This window comes from Apteryx mantelli, chromosome 3 (genome assembly GCF_036417845.1).
Source record: "Apteryx mantelli isolate bAptMan1 chromosome 3, bAptMan1.hap1, whole genome shotgun sequence".
In the NCBI taxonomy this organism is placed as follows: Eukaryota; Metazoa; Chordata; class Aves; order Apterygiformes; family Apterygidae; genus Apteryx; species Apteryx mantelli.
The window spans coordinates 88,896,156-88,918,168 of NC_089980.1; the positions used below are offsets into that span (position 1 = coordinate 88,896,156).

General features: G+C 42.0%; 1 protein-coding gene across 6 annotated transcripts in view; it reads right to left on the bottom strand.

The window, feature by feature from the left end:
• The window catches only part of SOBP (sine oculis binding protein homolog), a 118,849-nt gene that overhangs the window by 34,089 nt on the left and 62,747 nt on the right, over positions 1 to 22,013 (bottom strand). For 4 of the 6 annotated variants that reach the window (XM_013948908.2, XM_013948906.2, XM_067293907.1 and 1 more), the window contains one exon: positions 19,679 to 19,774. The exons of the other annotated variants lie outside the window; for them this stretch is intronic. In XM_013948908.2, coding sequence (XP_013804362.1) covers positions 19,679 to 19,774 — 96 coding nt within the window. The remainder of the gene's footprint in view (positions 1 to 19,678; positions 19,775 to 22,013) is intronic. 6 annotated transcript variants of the gene reach the window in all.

A 22,013-nucleotide genomic window follows, 5' to 3' on the forward strand; every position in this document is an offset into this window, starting at 1 on the left:
AAGTCCAACTAAGTTATTTCCTTTTCAAACAGCATTACTACTAATAGAAATGCTGCTGGCCAAACAGTTCTTTCAATTATAAGAAACGGAGCAATGCTGCCTTCAAACTGAGATCTCAGTTACACCTGCACAGTTATCCTGGAAGTTAATTAGATTGCACAGGGGTAAATAGGGACTTAATGTGATCTTCAGAGGCCTCATAATGGCAGAAGACATACTAGGGCTAGAAGAAAGAAACCAACTTGACTTTCAAATCCCAGGCTATTTTTGCAATGAAGGGAGAAAAAACATCTATAGCTGTCAGTGAAGTAGGCTTGAGGTAGAAATTATGGAAAGATAGTCAATAACCATTTTAACCATGGCAGTTCTATAATGTCACCTTACAGGCAAAAGGCACAATCTAAAACTTTTTGCCATGTTCTTATTTGGTAATTGTTATTAAAAAAAAGCAATAACAGAAAAATCAAGGACAGGCATTAGATCCAACAATGACAACTCTCCTGTTTGCTCCTTTGACCTGTATGGCTCTAATTCAGAGTCCTAAGGATAGAAACTAAACATCTCTGAACACCAGAGCACAAACACTGCTGCACAAGAAGGGAGCGTTAGGTCAGATTTCAGTGAAATCCAGGAATCCACGCCAGGCATGGAGATCAAGGACTGACTAACTCAAAGCACAGGAAGAATCAACGCTTCAGATGTCAGCTGTTTCAAGGATTATAGGCCCTACTGTTTCTGGTGTCAAGGTAATAATCAGAACAGTGTATATGCTAGGCTCCTTGCAGTGATAGCTGAAAGTACAGCCTGCTATTTGGATTCAGTTTGGGGATTTTGTTTCCTTTTTAGACAAAGCCAACAGTGCAAAGTATTCATATTTCAAGGCTGTTTCAAGGATCAAAATCCAACTTACTTAATAAAAAGATGAGCAAGATTCAAAGCAGAAAATTGTATGGGAGCTTCATATACAGTAGGTGGAGAGACAGGATTCTGTGACTTTTTGTCAGAGGTATTCATTTAGAGATTGGTGCTAATGACAGCATCCTCAAAATGTTCCCCTCCTGTCCCCCCCCCCCATATTCATGTTTTCACATAAATCCTGATTTTGGCATATTACTTTATTGTGGAGACATTTTCTGTGTACTGGATGGCTTATGCAAATTAACCAAATGTCCTATAAATTAGTCTTGAAATGTCTGGGATAATGAGCTGCTTGCATGGTGAGTAGTGCACAGTATTCAAAGAGGGACTCTTTACAGTTTGGGAGAGCAGCAGGACGTTATAAATGTACCCAGGCTGCACAACAAGGTGGGATTCTCTGCTGGCATTGTGCTTCTCATCCTGAAAGGCAAAGCTCACTGACTAGAATTGAAAAATGAAATGCTAGGGGATGCCTAAAAACTAAAATCCCCAATAATTATCTGGTAGGAAGACAATGTGCCCCTAGCTGCTAAAGCCCAAGCCTGCAGATCTTCTTAGCTGACTTTGCCAACCCATTTAAACTGTTTGCAGGCTGAGTTTTCTTGCCTGCATAATTTGGATTTTCACTGAAGGCTTCTTAATGTATGTTATGCATGTGAATGGTATTGTATTCAATGCATTTGCATTGGAGATGTGTATCTGTCTATGAAAAGTCATACTTTCCTTGTATTCCTAACCTGAGACAGAGAGAAGGATACCAAACAACACTCCCAGTTGCACTTTTTAAATAAATGTTTTATGTCAGTTAGTACTTACTTGCGAAGTACAGATTTAGGAGAAAGCTTTTATCTACAAATGGCTGATTCTCCACTCCTAACTTAGGCAGTGCTCTGTTTGAGCACGAGCACCTCTGCGTGAGGTAAATGACAATAAATCAGATGACAAACATCAAAAATACACCACTTGTTTTTGCTGTTTGCTTAATTGGCATTTCAGATATAATAATTAAATCTATACTGAATTTGTGTGTGGGCACCTTCAATTGCAACATTACAATAATTAAATAACATTAGTGTTCAGAAGTAGGTTTCTGAGAAATAAAGTGCTATTAGCATTACTTGGCAACAATGACAGTGTTAAAGATCACTTTACCTCACATTCTTTTATTTCATTATTGTTGTTACAAAACTAAATTGAGGAAGGTGAAGGAGGGAGAGAGGGTGGACAACAGGTAGCAGGAATGAAAACCGGAAATATGTTTCGCGAATGGAGTAACTGACTTGTCTCCACATCCTTCTTGCTGGTACTTCCAAGGCCCCACAGTTTCTGTTAATGACTGCATGGAATAAGCAAAGAGAACCATTTTATCTTTTTGTCCTGTATAACCACTGTGTATTTTTGAGCACCTTTCCTTGGTAGCTTCTCTATTTGCTGTTCATGGATGGCATAGGAAACTTCTTGAAGCACATGAAACTGCTATGCAAACAGTAATAAATCTGACTCTCCACTATCAGCCTTATTAGGCTATAGCAAGGAGAGGCAGGAAGGGTTAGCTTTAGGCTGGTCTAGTCAGTTGGAGTATAAGCTTTGCACTGAACATGGCTATTCTGCATTTCATCCCAGCTAACAACTGTGCAGGCAACAGGGATGAGATAAAGGTAAAGCAAGCAGGAGGAATTTATCCTCACACTTCCATAGGAGCTCCAGGAGTGCAATTACACCCATTTTATGAACGGGAGGCAGAGACAGATAAAGTGACTTGGGCAGGGTCACAGGGAATATCTGTAACAGAGCTTAGAAGGGACCACCAAACGTCTCATTAAGGATTAGTCTAATACCATATGCCAAGACCATCTTTCCTCATGAAACTCATGGCTTATTCTCAGAGTCACAAGCCGCATAGTTTGGCTATACTGTGAAATCAAGCAGTAAACAGCAGTAGATAATCCTAGGTCTTTCAGACATTTAGTAACATCTCTGCCTTACAACACTTAGGGAAGGGGACTTTCTACAGGTAACAGTACTAAGAAGCCAAAGAGTACAGGAAGTTTGAAAACAAGCGGGACATCAAAAATATGTGATGCAATTCATCACGGACCTGGGGAAGAAGAGAGCTTAACTGAGAGAAAGATAGTAGTGGAGAAAGAGAAATATTCAGAAGGGGAAGAGAAACCTAAGAAAAAAGTTGCAAGGAGCAGAAAACCAAAGATAAGGGACAAAAATAATGAAAAATGGAAGAATACCAAGGCCAGATACACACAGATAAAAACAGCCCAGCTGGAATGCCACAGGGAAGACATTTGCCTCACTGCAGCTTTAGATAAACACATATGAGCTTGTATGGAGAATTTGGATTCAGGAGTATGTTCACGCTATGAACAGGCATAAAAACGACAAACCCGAAGAGACAAGCTCCGAGCACGAAGGTACCAAACCCAGGTGAGACACAGCAGCCATGCCCCTGCTGTGCTCTGCTGTCTTACCGCTCAGCACTGGCAGCAAGTGTAATGTTAGCAGCAGCTGTTTCAATAATATTTTATACCTTCCTGCCCTCCTTTTCAGAGCTCTAACATGCAGATTCAAATCCCTGGACATTCACAAGCAATTATTTTCTAATGATGCTAGAAGCAAAGCTTACAGTCCTATAGCTTCAAAAAACCCTGCCCAGGTAAGCTCTGCTGTTGACCTTTTCAAGACCTATATATATGAGATACCTAAATAAGATAATTGGCCAAATATAATGCTGGTGTAAGCCAGAGGCTTGCACCAGAGGTGATACAGGCCCATGCTAAGCAGGAGAGAAACTGCAGGAACTCCGTCCTTGCTGGATTGCCCCCTGAGTTCAAAGTCTTCTCTGATGCTCGCTGCTCTCCTGATTTTGTGTGATTTTATTCATGTGCATCTCAGTGTCAGGTTTCACAGTGGATATGTTTAGCTGTACAAACTGTGCCAAGCAATCCTTACTAGAATGGTAATGTTGTGCACTAGATGTTACTTTTGCAAGGGCAGACCAAAATTCCTATTTCCACTATGGTGCGATAACAGCCTACCATGCCATATAAGATATAAACATTTTGTGGCCTTATAGATAAGCTAGAGAGACAGCCGATCCATCATCATGACTCCACATCACCACCAACGTTAAGGAATAAGGAGTAAAGCTGATGGCTTCTGCACAACAAACAAACAAACAAACAAAGAGGCAGTGTTTGTTCATTTAAATGTGCAAAGCTGACTTGTTTAAATATGAATATGTTGCTTATAGCCAAATTTTAGTGACAGCAGCCCATGGCATCTATCATTGTTTACACTTTTGCTAAAAATAGTCACATTGTCTTGGGATTTTCTCAGATTCCACGTCTGCGGGAAGTTTTTGCTCCCCCCATCCCACCTACAGCCCGTTACAGTTTCCTCCACCCTCCTGGGTAAATCATGCTCAGGAAGATGCTAAACACGCAAGGTTCATGCAGTGTCACAAAAACCTGAAATCACTTCCCTGTCTTCACCAAAAGTCTGTGTCCTTTCCCTCTCTTCTCTCATTCTCTCTCTCTTTCTCTTTCATGTTTATAGGTAGGGCACCAGGCACAGCTTCAAAATGCTCCCAATACCTTCACTAAAGATTGAGGCTGTCTAAAAGGTAGTATACACAGTCAAGACTGTGGAACAGTTGCTCTTAGACCAGATCAAGATACCTGATGCTTCCCCTCTTCACGTGCAGAAAAGTAAGCAATTTTCTTCCCCCCACCAGCCTACAGCCCATTGCAGATATGCTTTAGAATCAAAGCACTGGCTAGAGGAACTAATAGGTCTTTTCCATTTCTAGCTTTCACTCTATATATTTAGATGAAACACCTATCCCTAGTTCAGGGTGACCACCTTGAGTCAAGCTCCTCCACACAGATGCTGTGCTTAGAGCTATGAAAAGGAGCAAATCCCACCCAGTAAAGAAGAATCAGTCAGAAAAACACATAATGTGAAATCTAAACTCTTGAGGGTCCCTCAAACTCCCACAATTTAGGCACTTTCCAAATACCTGTTCTAAGAGAGAGCTATGCAGAGTTCCTGGGGGATCAGCAAAGTCCTGGCTATCTTGGATTTGCCCTCTTTGCAGTTTCCTCTCTGTATCTAACTCCGACAGCGCTGGGAGATCCCCGTGCCCGCAGTGGCTGCAGTATCTCTGGCACAAGCACTAGCATTCATCTGGATGGATTTTGCTGCAGGATTGGGGCTTTGCATGCCAGGGAAGCAGTACCTCCAAGACACTCCTGCTGTGCTGGTGTGCCATGGTATCAATGTGGTGGCACAACGACACTGAAAAAGTGGTTCTGAAAATAAAAGGGTAGATTCCCCAAGCCTCTCAGGATTTCGCTAGCTTAGCATGGAGGACCTGCAGACAGCCAACAGAGATTGTGTACTGTAGAGCCCATCAGTCTGCAAAAATTAAAAAATGCATTTTCACCTCTGCTTGCAGCATACCTGCCCCAATGGCAATCCTCAAAGTTTTACAGCAGAGCTATTTTCTTCACTGTGTTAATCAGATTTGCTTTCAGCAGGTTTTTCTAACAGCATGGGAGAAAACTGGGCCAGACTAGTCTACATTATGGCTCCTCCCAGTGCTCACACTGACTCAGCTGAGCTGGAGAAAAAAAACGGTGGGATTATAGTAAATTTGATGGAAACAAGCACAGCCTGCTTTTCAAGTACACAAGCAAGATACTGCAGATAACCTAAGCAGGCTGCTGCAGTCTGCTCTGCCTCCTGTCTCCCAACCGACCACAGAGGGAGCCACAGATGGACAGCAGCTCGAGGGCAACAAATGGACACATCTCACTAGGGCCACAACCAAGAGAAAAGCTCTTGGCTCCTGAGCAGAAAGAAGCCACAACTTCTGACACTGCTGCTACACAGTTACTTAGGGCAGCTGAGACTTCAGCTAGGTCTCAGGGAAGCACTTTGGCCCTCTGGTTATTTCCTTTCACTGACCAGTGATCTCAGGCTAATCTATTTTGAACTTTGGACAGCTTGTAGTCATCCAGGCCCCAGTTGTGCCTACCTACTAGGGGTGACTTTCAGCCCTAGTTTGCGGCTGAAGGAAAGAGAGACGTAAAGCTGGACTACGGGACTGGGCAAACACGTCAGCTACATCCCCTCATTAAATGATGACCATAACCTCATCTTCATGGTGAATAAGAAAGATGAGAGCGTATAGCCCTATGGCAATACTCATGAGTGAACCCTCTGGAGAAAAGCATTTGCTCAATGCAGCCTCCCTCAATGTCCCGGAAAGGAAGAAGTAAGATATGCATAAGATAAAACTGGACATATTTTCCAGGACTTTTACAACCCCTTTGCTTGGAAAAGTGTGTGTGCATACGTCACACATGCAGTTCCTCCCCTGGGCACATGTTCTGTCAGGAAAACTGCATGCTGCATGCTGCATGCATCTCTGGGAATCTCACCTACATGCTGTTTCTCATGGGTATGCACTGCTTCCAATTTAAAGAACAGACTGGGTCCTAAAGGATCTGGTGATTTATATAAGATATGGTCCCAGAGATGGAAAGTGAGGGCAAAATAATGGATAAGAGAAGCATTTACCATTCTTCTTACTGAGTCAGTCTATTAGCTCTTTAGTATTTTAGTTTCCAGCATCTTTCACCCCTTGAGACTTGGTGCTGGACCAGCTGTAATAAGATACACCGGCACAATGTCCTAACCCTATCTTCTGGCATTACACAAAACTAGGTTTGGGTCAGATTCTCAGCAACTTGGAGGCTCCTTTACACCACTCTGGTCGCAGAAAGGGGCCCTTGGAGTATATTACATGCACACCACCTTTTGAGACTTCTTTCTGTTGCCAGACTGGTGTAAAGGCATCTCGGGTTCAAACAAGAATCTGGCCCTTTGTTTAATGTGTTTAACAAATGATGAAGCTGCTATTTGTATCCCAAAGGCACAGAGAGGGTCAGTAACTCAGTAAGCACCAAGTGCTTGTTCCCTTGGCAGTCAGGAATCCAGGTTGTTAAAAAGCGAAAATGTATCAGGTGTGTGAACCTCATGGTGAAACAAACAAAAAAATCTCCCAGAAAATGACTGTTTCCCCTCTTGACTAAAGAGACATTAATTTCAGTGGCATGTGCAGTAATGTGCATTCAGGACTGGGCACAGGTGGTAAATTATTTTTCTGCCTGTCTAGAAGAAGCTTGTTTATTCCTCATAATAAAAAGTATTAGTACAATACAGAGCTTATTGCTCAATTAGGCAATTGACGTGCAAAGAGTTAGAGCCTTTTGCAGGGAATACAGCTAGAAACAAAGTTTTGCAGCTGAATGAAATACTGTCCTCCCTCCCATCAGACACACAAAAAAATATGCAACCTAAGAGCCAATTGACAGGTTTTTGAGGACCCATATTTAACTATCCTGCACAACTGTATATTGTATTGTATATTAAAGTTCTATACCATAATGTGCTCCTTTCCTCATTTAACCATTTTTAATTGATCATTCAGGTGCTGATCAAAAAACCAAGCACAGAATTTAATTTTGATCCTAAGCATAAACAATGCTGTGCATTGAGCAGAATTTGAGAACACAGTACTTCTGCACAGTTTGATCACTTTGTGGGATCTGCACTGACTGCACTGCTTGCTTTAGTTACTATGCATTGCCTGGGCTGTCAAATTGTTTTTAAATACCTAAAGGTAAACCTAGGAACCTGTTTTCAACTATTGTGCCAGATAATTCATAATAAATGAACCTCTCTGCAAATACCAAGGGCCCTGTTGTTAGCTATTTGAAGTACAACACAACATTAAATAATAGATATCTCTTTGCACTTCTAACATTTTAATCTCAATCTCAAATTGCATGCAAAAGTGATTAAATAACATCATTCCCATTTTGAACCTGGAGACCAGACATCAAAGCACAAAGTCAGCAGCTACCTAAACATACCAGTAGTCCCTCTGCTTGCAATGAATGGGTCTACACATGAACTTAAAGTTAGACACATGCCAAAATATGCTGCTCAACTGATGACTGTAGCTGTCTGAAAGTTAGGTGTCATATGGAATACGACTCAATGGAAAGATATAGGCACCGCTAGGAGGTAGTTCAACCAATCCTAAATCAGCACCAAATCATCGAAAGTAAATCACACTCTAGAAGGGCTTGTCTTCCTATGTTGACTATCAAGGAGACCTAGACGGAGCTTAGCCCAGATGTCGAACATCTAGATACTATAGCTAGGGAAGTGAATCGCATTAAAAGTCAAAGGATACTGTGGAACAGGAAAGAAATATGACACATGTAAAAACTAGAGTGAAACCTGGACCCAGCTGAAGCTCAAACTGAAACACTTATTGTCTCAACTGTAAGTGTAACTGAGAACAACATTCAACCACCTGAATTCCACAGGAATATTATCCTTAGGGTGTATCTAGCACAAGGACACCTTAAAAAGTCCTTAAAATGACCTTAAAATCCCTTAAAAGGAATTTTAAAAGTCCTTAAAAGGACCTTAAAATGGTCCTTAAAAAGAGAAGTAAACTCTGAAGGTTTCACTGAAGTTGTTTTTGCATTTTGGTGCAAGGGGTACAGCAAAATGGTGTTTGCCTGGAAAGAATGACTGTGTGCAGGATATTGTTGCATGTTAATCTGCATGTACACCCACCTGAAAGACCCCAATCTAAAAATGAAAGCCAGCATTAACAAGAAAGCTTCACGTAGAAAAAAAGACACTTTCCCAGAGAGGAACAACAGCACATCGAAATCACACTGTGCAAGACAACATTTATAAAAATGTTGACAGATATTATCCCCTGTTTGACTTATGGAGCCATCAAAACCTCACTTCCACAGAAGATTTTTGGACCCTTTAGTTCACTGAATCACCAATTTAGAATCTGTCAGACTTCATTATGCAGATGAAGAGTCTCTCCTTGCTTTCATTTGTTATGCATTAACAAGAGAGCATTGGTGAATGTATCCTCTCATACAACCAAAGCCTTTCTGCCATTACATAGTAAACTTTGTCCTTGCTAGTGTTCGGAAAAAAACCAACACAACAGCAACATGGCTTAGTTGCTATGCAAAGACTTAGAGCCACTGCATAGGGATCAGTTCCAGAGTTTGGTTTGATTCGAACCAAGCCAGGCAAATTATGCCTGGATGTGATTTGACAAGGTTTTCCTCCTTGCCTGTTTCTCTCATCTACAAAGAGAGAAAGGCAAAGAGCATGCCCAGTTCAGACTGGCCCCGGCTCCCCCAGAACTCTCTGTGATCCAGATACATGTTTACTGCCTTTCAGCTTGATGCCTGCTGCTGTTAAAATACTCTGTACCAAAAGGCAGATTTATTATGAATGCTGGTAGGGATCTTTTTTCTCTCTCATTGACTAGACGTGACTCAAAAAGTTAATGGTAATTGCTCTCATCTTCATTTAGCAAAGAGAGAGAGAGAGAAATGGGAGCAATTTGCAGATCTGAGAACAGGTCATTACAGGTGTGTTATATTAGTGTATTCATGAGCCCCCTGGGACAGCCATGCTGAGATATCCAATAACTTTCTTAATGTGTAATTACACACCATTGGACTATAATTGATTAATTGAAAAGGGAATGTAGGCAGATGCTAGGCCAAGGCTTCTGCTGCTCATTAAATGAATATGTCCTTGCTTCTTTTTAATAAGTTAAGTGAACTACTCAAAAGCAATTAAGTGAGAACTGAAATTCATTAAATTTTAAATAATTATTGGTATTAACTTCTATAATAAAATACAGGATTTATATTTTGCATTTTTTTTCCATTCCAAAAGCAATATAATACATGTCGCTACTGAGATGAAAAAATAGTATCTGATACAGAGAGCAGTAAGCAGTGAGAAACACCCTCCTTGCAGATAGATTTTCTTTGGTGCACCTTCAATGTAAAGTTAATCTGCCATGTTGGGATGTCGTTCCTGGAAGCCCTACATAACCATAGGATTCCCAAAGGCATGGGTCTACAAGCTCAATATTCCAGAGTGCTTCCAAGCATCCCTGTAGTTTAGCTGAATAGTGTCCAGACTTTTTTCAACTCTTCTTGCCACAAGCCCCATTTTAATTCTGAGAAATAAAAATAGTATCAGCTCCCAGTTTTCAAAATCCTGTTCTCTTATTGCAGTATGTCAGCTCTTTTTTCTTTAATGGTGTCAAAGTAGTATCATTTCAAACTTTTTAATTGGCAAGACAACCTATTCATCAATATAAGTCATAAGCCAACTACACCTTTACAGAAACTCACACTAGTCTAAGCAGGTATCTTTTCAAACCTGACCACAAACATTCTCATTAATATCCCGTATTAGTGAGAGCTAGTGTTAGAGAATATCAAACTGAAGCTGTCTAGAATTAATCGCTTAGCATAACTTGCTTAGCATTAGTAGCTAAATTTGCTGAAGCCTTAGGCCTTCAAGCTGTGAATTTTTACCTAGATAAGTAAAAGGGGGCCCCAGAGCCGGTTCAAGCTGGAGGGATAAAGAAGTTGCATGGACAGCAGGAGTAGCAAACCTTGAAGATAAGAAAGGAAGCAGCCTGCCTAGAGACAATGAAGGGGCCCAGTGAAGAAGGGGAAGACCCCAGACCTAACTATTACTATTGGTCCAAACTATCGCTTAAGGGGTGGGGAATTTAGATTGTCAGGGTATAATTGCCCAGGGATTTCTTTGTTCGGGGTCCCTCTTCGGAGGCACCCAGCTCGAGCTGTAATTACCGCACGTGTATCATTAAATTTTATTTCTCTCCAATCTGACTTCAAACTTCTGCCTCAGCAGGAACCTAGGGTCGGACCCAGTTATGGTGGCCTGCAAGCCTAATAGTTTCCATAACACTAGGGTAAAAGGTACAAGAGGGCCTGAGAGCCTGAGGCCTAAAGCCTACCTTCCAGACTGACTCTGGTGCTTCAGCAAGACGTGGGGCGAGAGATGGATTCTCAAAGGTATCCATCTGGGTGCCCACATGGTATTTGCTCTAGGCCCTAATAAGTCATCTGTCTCTCCTGAAAATACTCCAATAAGAAAATATTTATGGCTCTGGGTGATGACTGTGAAAATTGTATTCCAATTTATGTGGAAGGAAATATGATGAATATTATTTCACCATACTTAACTTCCTTTGGAACAAAGCGTATCTTTATTCTTTAACATTCTATAAAAACTGTCTGAATTTTATTTAAATTGGTTCTGAATGCCAGTTTCATGAAGAAAAGTCAGGATTCACAACTGGTTTTCTTTCCAAGGGGTACAAAACTGCTTTTTTTTTTAGTTTTATAGAGGTTTTGAATGTGTGTGGGAGGGCGGGAGAAGGACTGAAAATATTTTGGGGCATTTTTACTTAAAAATTTAATGAAATCATTATTAAAAAATAGGCTGCTAAAAATGCATTTTCAGCTAACAATTTCTTAACTTTTTAATTGTTTATATTCCTGTTCAATAAAAATATTGTTATTTTATAAAAACTGTTTGAAAAAGCAATTTTTCAATGAGAACATGTTTAATATGAAAATTGTAACTTCAGTAAACAGATCAAATGAGGAAAGCAAAGAGTAAAAATATAATAATACAACACAGCATAGCTGTGAAGAGAAATTAAGGCTGTAGAAATTATTCAGAGGTCAACAGTAACTGCACATTTATTAATGAAAATTTTAATGCTTCTTCTGGGAAGAAAGATGACAGAATTGGAGCTGTAATGGGATTTTAATTATTTCCCTTTTTAACAAATACATTTTGCACCTATTTTGAAATAATAATAACGGCAATGTTAAAAACTAGACAAGACGCCTCCTTCTGAGAAAAGAAAAGCCTGCGCTCACCAAGTAAAGTGTCGAGTGTCACATCCTAAAATTATGCTGCTGTACTGGTATGAAAGACAACGCTAACCTCGAGGCACTCGGGCTCAGTCGCTGGCTATTTCTAGTGTATGGGAGGAGAGTGCTGCTGGAGAGGGGATACGGTTTGCTCACAGCTCCAGGAGGCCGAACACCTCCTGGTGGCGGTGATGCCCTTGCTCAGATCTGCCGCATCTTCCTGCGCTGCTAGGCCCTCTCGCTGCCGTGCCTTTTCTTCCATCTCTTTAAATTTCTGAGTTATGCTCCTTAGCTTGGTTCACTGGGCCAAAAAAGCATGGATTCTGTAAAACTGCTAAGGGGGCCCGTCTGCTCCTTGCTGGAATCCGCACCCCGGGCTGTGGGGGACTTTGCTCCTTTCATCCTTCTCCTCTTCCGTTCCTCCTCCCCTTTCCCCAGGCCACAGTTTGCTGGGATTTTGCACCTTTTATTTCATGTGTTGCTGGGAAGTGACACAGCCAATTGCTTGTCCCTGGGTAGAGGGCGACAGGGAAGTCCTTCCAGCCTTCAGCCCTGGTGCCCTCCTTGGGCGCTGCCTGGCAGTCCCACTCCCCCAGACAGCAGCAGCAGCACAGTGAAGCTGAACTGCTTTAAAACCTGCCTCCGGGCTGCTGCCTCTCTTGAAGAGAAAGCAGGTTTCTAATGACCCACAAGAGCCCCAGCAAAATGCACTGGGAAATGCCCCAGCAAAGGCCCTGCCCCGTGTGACTGTTGGGGCCTCCCTCAGCAGGTGGCATTGGGAAGTCCTCGCACTGCTTCATGCTGCTGATCATGGCTGCTCTCACCAACCCCCAGCAGAAAAGAAATGAGGTTTAGATCTTATTTCCAGTAAAGCTGCTATCTCGGGCTTGCTATCCTGTCTGTCAGGGTTGTATTTTCCATAAGTCCCTACAGCTGGTCTCTGATGGCAGCCTTCAGCTTAAATATTATTAATAAAGATCATGTTTGCTACACTTTAATTTATCAGTTAGCTGGCCTACAGCAATTTTTGGTCAGAGAGGGGGAAGATGTCTCTAAGCAGGCAGTTTGTCTTTTCTTGTCTACAGAATACAGGGTGCCATTCAGAGCTCATTTGAAGTTAATGGAAGGGATCCTATTGATTTCACTAGGCTTTGCATCAGACATGTATTGAGTCCTAAACCTGGGGGGAGTTTTGACAAAACACAAACTTCTTTAGCTCCCCAGCACAGGCAAAACATGCTATCACTGTTTTACAAGGAGCAGGGGGCTGGGTGCACCTGGTGCATGATGGGGGAAGGGGGCAGAAGGACTGAAGGATGGAGTTATTCTCTGCAGACCCCAGCGAAGGTCTCGTCGCCCCAGGAAGAGAATTGAAACCTCCCCAGTCCAGCCTGGTGCTGCCCTGACAAAAACAACTGCCCTCACTTCCATTGCGGAGCAGAAAAGTACATAATAAAAAGTAGGGCAACAGGGATGCAGCCTGTGCCAGGCAAGACAGCGGAAGCATTTGTTGTAAAATACTAGCTAGATGCGTGTAGACAGGCATACAGCGTCTCTTTTCCTGGGGACAGGCTATCTCTGAGTGATCGGGGGTTGGCAGTGTGCAGCTCTTGGTGTTGTAGGAGCAGGGCTAGCTCTGCACCAGCGCGCGGCTGTGGCACTGCGGCCTTCTACCTGCATGTCTGGCCAGGCTGCGAGCGGCGAGACCAAGCAGCCCTCAGCCTTACGGGTGTCGGAGCTCCTCTTTCCCTCCGGGCGCGGAAGCTGCCTGCGAGCCCCGCGCCGTCTCTTCTCTGCACGGTCGCCCAACTCCTTGGGGACTTGAGCAGCCTCTAGGAGCGTGCGCAACATGAACAGGGCATCGCCCTTAATTCAGCCTGGCAGCAATTAAAAACCAAAAAACCTTTACAATAATTTTGCCTGGTTTGTTCCCTTGCTTGAGAAGAAACAGAGTGCAAGTTTTCTGTGGGGTTTGGGGAAGGTTTTTTTTAATATTCTGCTATAACTCATGAACAATTTAGTTTTTGAAAATGAAATGTTACAGGCCATTAGGCTATGATATGACCTAAGCCCCACTGTTATTTCAGTCACAAGAAAGGTTAAATTTCATGTGGCCAAGATTACTGAGGTTTTAAGAACACCAGTATCAATTCTCCGCTGCAATTGCTTTTCCCAATATTTTTGTTCCAGAGCCATAACTGCAATCCTGACAGTCCTCTCTGCGGCTGATCCAAAATCCTTGAAACCAGTGGAGGGCTCGCCGACAACTGTTGTGGCTTTTGCACAGCCATTTGCTGGAATTGCAGCGTACGCTACGGCGTGGCCAATGGAGTGGTATCAGTTGCTCTCAGACCACGGTGGCAAACTGAGCAAGAAACTGAGGAAAACTACTGATAAGCCTCTGAAAAATAGCACCAGCAGTAAGACACAGCAAACCACAAGCGCCACTGAAACAGCAATAGGCGCAGCCAAGGAGGTTTTAACTCTAGCAGGCCTGGAGCCTGCTAGCTCCAGCTGGAGCCCCGTGGGGAGCGACAGCTCTTGCTCCCTCTCCCCTCCCGTCACCCCAGGGCAGCGAAGTTGCCTCTTGCCCCCACAGCGGGGTCATGCCTTAAAGGCTAGACACAGCCCCACAGTCACAAGAGCTGCTATTTACAATCCCATTCAAACTTTCTGGTGGAGATGGCTGTGTGTCACACATCCTGGGACAGGGCTGAGGAAATGCTCTCCCTCTCCCTCTGCTGGTTTGAACCTGAAAGTGTGAGGGAGAAGCAGGGAGAGAGTTGCAAAGGGAAAGGGTCTCTGCTTTTTCTCTCCTCTCTGGTTAGAGTAAGAGGGGCAGGAGGCGAGCATGGGGAACACAGAGGGCGAAGGTCAAGAGAGGGGACGAGCGAAGCCATCTCCCTCTCATTCATTCCTCCTTGGGGGGCACCATGGCTGTAAGTGCACTGACACATTATTTCCTTTTAACCCTGAAAAAGTAGCTGGTAGCAGTTTTGCCTCACACTGGAGCCCAGGAATTAGGTCAAAAAACTGAAAAAAAATCCAAACCTTGCTTTCTGAAAACAAACTCTCGTAGCCTTCAAAGAATGTCGATATGCATATTGACATTTAACTTGATTATGGACTACAAAAGATACTGGACTCATCTGTCACAGGTATTCCCAGTGCCTTTTTAAAAACAGTCTTCTAAGTTTTAAATCTTCTCAACATTTCAGTAGTGTAAAGCTGAAGTTAATCTGCCTGTATCCTTCATTCTTGCTGCAATGTCTAGACAGCACATGTATGTCACACTTGCTGACCCTGCCTCTAGTGCTGCAACAGCGGAGCAAAATGGCATGAATTAAAGCTAAGCATCAGCTGTAGCTCTGGCTTGTGTCAGCCTTGTCATAGCCTCCAAAAAGGCCTTTCGCTCGCAGGAGAATGTTTTGCATTTCACGTTTCTCTTGTATTTATTTTGGACATGTTTTTAAAGCTTTCTTTTCCTCTTTTTGTTAGTGGTTAAAGATAGCTGGCTGTAGGTGAGTTTTGCATTAAATCCAATAACAAACGTGTTTTATTTTGTGTCTTTTATGTAACAGCTTCTGAACATCAAGTCTATCTTATAATTCACTGCATACTGGAGTCATGAATTTATCCTCCCAGAGCAGAACTAATAGGAGCAGACTTTTGATTTCAAAGAGAAAAAGATCATGACTTTACTGCAGGAAAACTGTGGATCACGGCTGGGTGTGGGACTGGAACTGAAAATTTTTTTCAGGGTGTTTATGTTTTGTTTGCTTATTTGTGTGCTTTACATATAATCCCATAGCAGTGGGTGGTACTCATATCATCTCCATAAACAAATGATCTGGAAAGCAACCTGGTGTTTAATTTCCTTAACCCATCAAACTCTCCTTTGCTCATATAGCAGCACACCAATCTGAAACCTTGACTCAATATTCTGGGCAACTTGAGGGGGGAGGACGAATTGTTGGTTTTTCTTTCTTACTTTTGTTAAAAGGCATCCAAGCATGGCTCTTCCTACCCTGACTAACCTGGGTAGGTGCCAGATGGATTTTCCCTTTCTCTAGGCAATGGCTCAGGAATTTCAGCTGGCTAGAGCAGGGGCTGCAGGCTTTTCACTGGCCTTTTCATTCTAGCCTACCCTTTTTCACCAGTTAATCCCATCTCTCTCCCCACATCCACTGTTAGTTGGACTGCACTGTTCCTTTACAATCAGCTTCCAGAGAACTAAATTCTGCCTTTGCCTTATAGAAACAAAGAGATGTGCCTAAAAGAAAAGCTTCCAGCCACTGATGGAATAAGAAATTAAAATCCTGAGGCAGGGCCCATGGTAGCAGAGTGCACGGCTGGCCAAGCCACCATGCTGGCCTGGCTCTTTAAAAAGAAATTTGTATTATGTAGTTCCCAATATTTATCATGGGCAGCTAACCTTAAAAAAACATGATTCTCAAAATGACTGAAAAGTTCACAGGGAGAATTCTATATCCTCATTGACTAAAAGCTTTCTTAACCACTCTGTTTTCTGTGCTCTACAACAAATAGCATGACACATAACATATATGGATTTAAAGTGGGAAATAAATACCCTAACCTAATCCCATAACTGCAAAATGGCTTTCTGTATCAACCAGAATCTTTAATTGTCACTGCTTTTCTTAATGCACAGAACTACCATAAGCACTCGTGGATTTATTTTGCCTAAATTATAACTCTTTCTTCTTATTATTCTCTTTCAAGTTCCCTTAAAAACAAAAAAGCTGAGTCATACCTCACTAACCTAAACATCTCCTCTTCTGAGAAATAAGCAATGAAGAAAGGACACAATTTGTAATAGCATAGGTTACTAGGCTTCCAAATCTCTCCAGGTGCTTAGGGAGTTAAAGCTTTCAGTGAGTGCCTGTGACCTTGGATATTAACATTCAGCCCATGTACCGCTGCTCTTGTGGGAGAGCACTTGCATGCAGACCCATCAGCGCCCGAGCCCCTCGATCCCGCCTGGCAGCACCCTCAGAGCACAAGCATTTACCAAACAGGGGAGGCTGCGCGTGCTGGAACAGACCATACTGGAAATGGCAGCTGAACCCTAAAGCTAAGAAAGCACTTCTGAGCCTCAGCTTCCAATTTCATCTGACAGGCTATTATGGAACTGACTCTAAACTGCACTAAGAAAACTCCAAGGATTTCCAGATTCTCAAAAGAATAAACAAGTTTGGGTTTCTCTTTCATTTAAAAATCTTAACTTTTCACTCCTTTTTAGGAAGCAAGAAACCAACATCTGCCTTGCACTGTTAGTATCTGGGTAAGTTTTTTCCATTGGGAAAAAAAAAATTTTCAGAAAGATGCAGTCCCTGCTCTTTTCTTTCAGATTTTTTCTTGCCTCTCCCCTTCCAAGGAGACAATTGCTGGCACAAATATAGAAATACCGACTAGCATTTAGGATAAAGATGCTGTCTTACTGACCACTTCCTGTGAAATTCACTTTACTCTCAAGCACATTTTAATACAGCTTTGTTTCTGAAAAAGTGAAAATTTGGACAGAAAACCAGTACCTATCTGTGAAACATGTAGCATCTTAGACAAATAATAACTCTAGTTCCCCCATCAACCAAGGTCTAGTCTGCATAGTATTTTCACAGAAAGTTACTAAAATACATCTTTAAAAATAGCAGAGGTATATATTCATAATTTGTCTACTTTTTTTCAAATACAAATTAAGTACAGACTACATCCCTGCCAATTTTGTTTCCAATAGCAAAGGAAAAATAAAACTATGACAAATTACTTTTATTACTTCCTTAAATAAGAACTGAAACTTGTCCAAAAAAGCACATGAAAGACTAACTTGCATGACTTGAGCTTTTGCCAGGTATAGAAGTGATACAATAAAGCAGTAACTTAAATGCATATTGGGTAGAAGAATAATTAACAGGGCATTTAAAGAATGCTTGATTTTAATAGTATAAAGGGAGTTAATTGGTCCATTGATTTCTTGTACTTCAAACAAAGCAGATTTTCAATTGAAACAATACCTTAGTTATTTTATGTACGTGTTATTGTGTTGTCTCAAGACTCTAGTCCTGAACTCCTTCAATACTTAGAAGTCCTGCTGGCCTCAGGGGGATCTTGGGTGTGTTGTGATGGTTTATCAGGACTGATCTGGCCAGTGGTACAGTAATTGGGCATGGCCTTGAAGAAAGAGCTTCTCTTATTTGGCACAATAATTGTGACTACACAAGGGAATCGCTTTAGATGTTTGCTTAGTTTCTTCCCCTCAGGACTTAACCCTGCTGCCCCCAAAATCAACAGGAACTTTGCAAGTGATTTAAGAGGAAGCAAGATCAATTCTTAAAGCTGAAATCACTTTTTGTTTGGCAGAACTACACTGGGAGTGAACCAACCCTTCTGAGTGACCTGAGTAGTTCTAAATGCCCTGAAAGCCTTATAATTACCTAACCGGGGTGTTGGCTCCCTAAAGGGAATCCTTGAGTGATGGGTGGGCCTGTGGGCTCAGCAGTGTGGTGTGGCCAAAATGCTCTATATTCTGGCTAGTCCTGGGAGCTGGAAGTGCCCCCTTGGCTCTGCACTGCTGCAGTTAATGACAGTTCCGGACTGCCCAAAGTTCTGCAGGGAACACAGATGTGACAAAAAGCCAGCTGCATTTCTTACTTCCCCTGCCCTGTGCCAAGCACATCCCAATCGGACTGCAGAGTCTGGGCTTCTCCTTTAGACGCCTGTCATGGCGCGAATCTCGGGGGCCAGTTTCCACACTCGCTGACATCAGTTCAGCAGCGTGACTTCACTGGATGCTGCGCCGGGGAGACCAGGACTGAGTGTCGCCCCGTGTTGTCTATGGGGGTGGCAGGCACAGTTTTTAAAGCAGAGGAAACACAGCTTGTTCCACTGCCACCGCCCCCCTCTTATATATTTATAATTAGAAAAAAGTGTTGTAAGTTGTTTTGAAATATAACTGAGTGTTCTGATTCTCCACAAATATTTCCATTTAGCCAAATGATACATTTTACTTAAATGCAGCCAAGAAGAAAAGCAAATGTGAGGGAGAGATCTACCAATTCCTCTGAAACTCCATTTTCCAAAGAAGTGTGTGAATCTCTTTTAAATACATTACAATTCATTCTCTGTTTACTTTAGGTAAACAGAAAAATTCATTGTGGAGCACTCATTTTTGCAAGCTAATCAAGAACATTAGGTCCCAACAGATTCATTTAATAGAAATATAATAGGCATTCCTGCTTACTTTTAATCTTGCCTAGCTGCAAATGCTAAAATGAACAGCAAATTAACCCTGCCTTGGAACAGAGATCCTTTCACAGCTGATATCATCTCTCTTACGGCTTGTAAACATTCCAGGCTCCCTGTCAGTGCTTTCCTGGCTTTCACTCTTTCCCCACAGAAGAGAAGAGGAAAAAGCGCCTGTTTGCATTAGCTCCAAAGTAGAGGAATAGCTGAATTCTAAAGGGAGTACTGCGTGTCCGCTCTGCCGTGTCTCCTAGCAGAACAAAATAGAGCAATGCTGTCCAGAAACAATGTAAAGCTAAAATGTGGATGGGAGAGAGATTTCTGCTTTTGGGGGCACGTTTGAGGTGGGTGGGGGCTCTTTGTGCTTTACCAGCCACTCCCTAAATGGCTTTTTCTGATTTACTGTACAAGACAAGATAGTAAGACAAGGCCATTCATGTTCTATAATCAAATATAAAAGATTTTCAAACAATCTGAGATCTTAAATTGTTCACTAATACCAGAACTAGCATCAGAACTCTACACAGGAAAAAAAAAATACTATAATATTTCATAATGTATGTCATAATGAACAAAAGCCTTTCAAAAAAAACCTGTTTTCACTGTGCTAAAGTAACAATCTAGACTTGTTGTAAGTATGTTATTCTTACAAGTAGTTCGCAGTTATTCTTGAAGGCAAGTCTTGGAGTTTCCTTAGCATAGTGCTGCTGGGGAAAATTTTCAGCATGTCCATCTTCATCTCTAGCCTGAAGGGAAATATAATGGCCTATTTAGGGACTTACAAATAATGGAAGGAAAAAATAGCTAAAAGCATAACAGCTCAGATCATTAAAACAGACGGGAATCCCAAAATACAACATTATTAAAAAGTTTGTTTAAATACGCAGTACACCTTTTAGATATGAGAACTTGGGATGCTGTTTTCTTACATAGCTTAGGTTGAACATGCAAATTCATTGCAGTGTAATAATTAGAACAACAAGAGACAAAACCAAAATGAAATATTTGAGCTGGAAACTGAGTACTTCAGGGTTTCAATTTACTTCATTGCATTTTTCAGGATTACATTACATACGTACTCTTTTAAACTTTTTGACATGCTAAGCAATCCCTAGATAATGTACTTGTATTTTCATTTTAACAGCAAGGCCAAAAAAAAAAAAAGTTTTCATACTCATAATTTACATGTAATACTACTATAGATAAATGGATTCCCCCTCCATGTTTAAGTGAAGATTTGAAAGGAGCAATCATCTAGCAAGAACAATGATTCATCAATCAAATGCGGTAAAAATATTTAATTACGAGGATGCATTAAAAGTTACTGGTTATTTGGAACTACACTGTTAATTAAGAGAGCTGAAGTTTAAATGGAGACATTAACAGAGCCCATTAGCCATACTGCTTGCATACAGTATTTTCCTTCTAATCTACAACGTTTTCTGGTTTAGAGTTAAAGTAAAAGGGAAAAGTAGGTGAAAGGAGGAGTGTCAGCAATACACTCATTACACTGTTCATTTGGGTGACACTTGCACTCTGTTCCACTCTATCTCATCTGATCCCTGACTGTTCACTCTCTCCCTTGCTCAGCCTCCCAAAATTCACAGCTGAGCTGTCTCCCTCACATATGGCTTGCATATAATTATGCACATTCCATTTTACACTGCATTAAAATGATGAGATCCTGGCTCCTGGCCAACAGATTTAAATAAGCCCCAATGAAGCAGAGGAGAGGAGGGGGGGGGCAGCCCAGGCGAGCGACATAGCGAGGGGCAGGTAGTCCCAGTTCCTGGCTCTTCAGCGGAAGCGCCCGGCCGCTGCACAGGGAGCCGCCGAGTGCTGCCTGGTGTGGTGCACGGGTGGCGCGGGGCTGCGGCAATGCACACACATCTCCGCTCTACAACAGCACTTACATATTGTTCCTCCTTAACGTAGTGTGAACTGTCTATTTTCATGTGTCACACTCCAAGCTCGGCGACTTTTTTAGCGTTGGCATTTATGAAAGATATTTACACCTTGTACATTCTACGACTTGTTGTTTGTCTTCAAATAAGCTTCTGCCTCTCCTTGCAGAGAAAGGGTGGGAAAGGGGAACAGCAGGTTAACTGTGCTGGTGAGGTTTAAGAAAACCCAAAGCAGTTTGCCTTGTCCGAAGCCCGTTGACTCAACTGGGCTTTGCCTTGGGCCCCTGCTTGTCTGCCAGGTAGAGTTAACAAACTTTGCCTGACAGAAATAATCACAAATTTTAAAAGTGCAAAGCTTTTCTGAAAGTATGTTTCAAGTAGTACCTACAATTCATTATTATTACAAGTAGCAGGAAGTGGAAAAGTAGTTTATTATGTTCATTTCATGGCAGCTTATGTGTATTTTCTTTTACTGCCCTCAATAGCTGCAGGGTGGAAAATGTTTAGAATTTTTCCTTCAAACCACAAAGAAGGGGCAGGGCATTCCAGAACACCTGAAATTACTTTTATATTGACTATGGTTTAAATTTGCTGTATTCTTGTAATTATTAGTTTGAAACTGAAACCTCTATCACACAATAAATATACCCATCGTGCTGCGTGGAATATAAAGGCTGTCCGGATTTGACTGTGTTTTGTAAACTTCTTTTTCTCTTTTTGAAAACGAATTTTGTCCTTTCTTCTCCTTTCCGTTCCCTAAGCAAAGGAGGAAGACCAACTTGCTAAAGTTCTTCCAAATAATCTAGGACTCAGCTGGGGGGCGAAAGCCTTAAAAATGCCTTGCACAAATAGAAATGGACCTGTTGGCTTGGTATTGCACGTGACAAGGGGGCACGGATTGACTACATTGGCAGCCTTCCCCTCAGTGTTCTGCCCCAGCAAAAATGGTAATGGAAAAAGAAAAAACCTTAGCAGAGCCAGGTGACAGAGAACAAGCAAGATATGCTATAGGACACAGACATTATATAGGGCTCTGAATGTGCCACCAAACTCACGAAATCGTATCTTGGCTCTGTTGTAG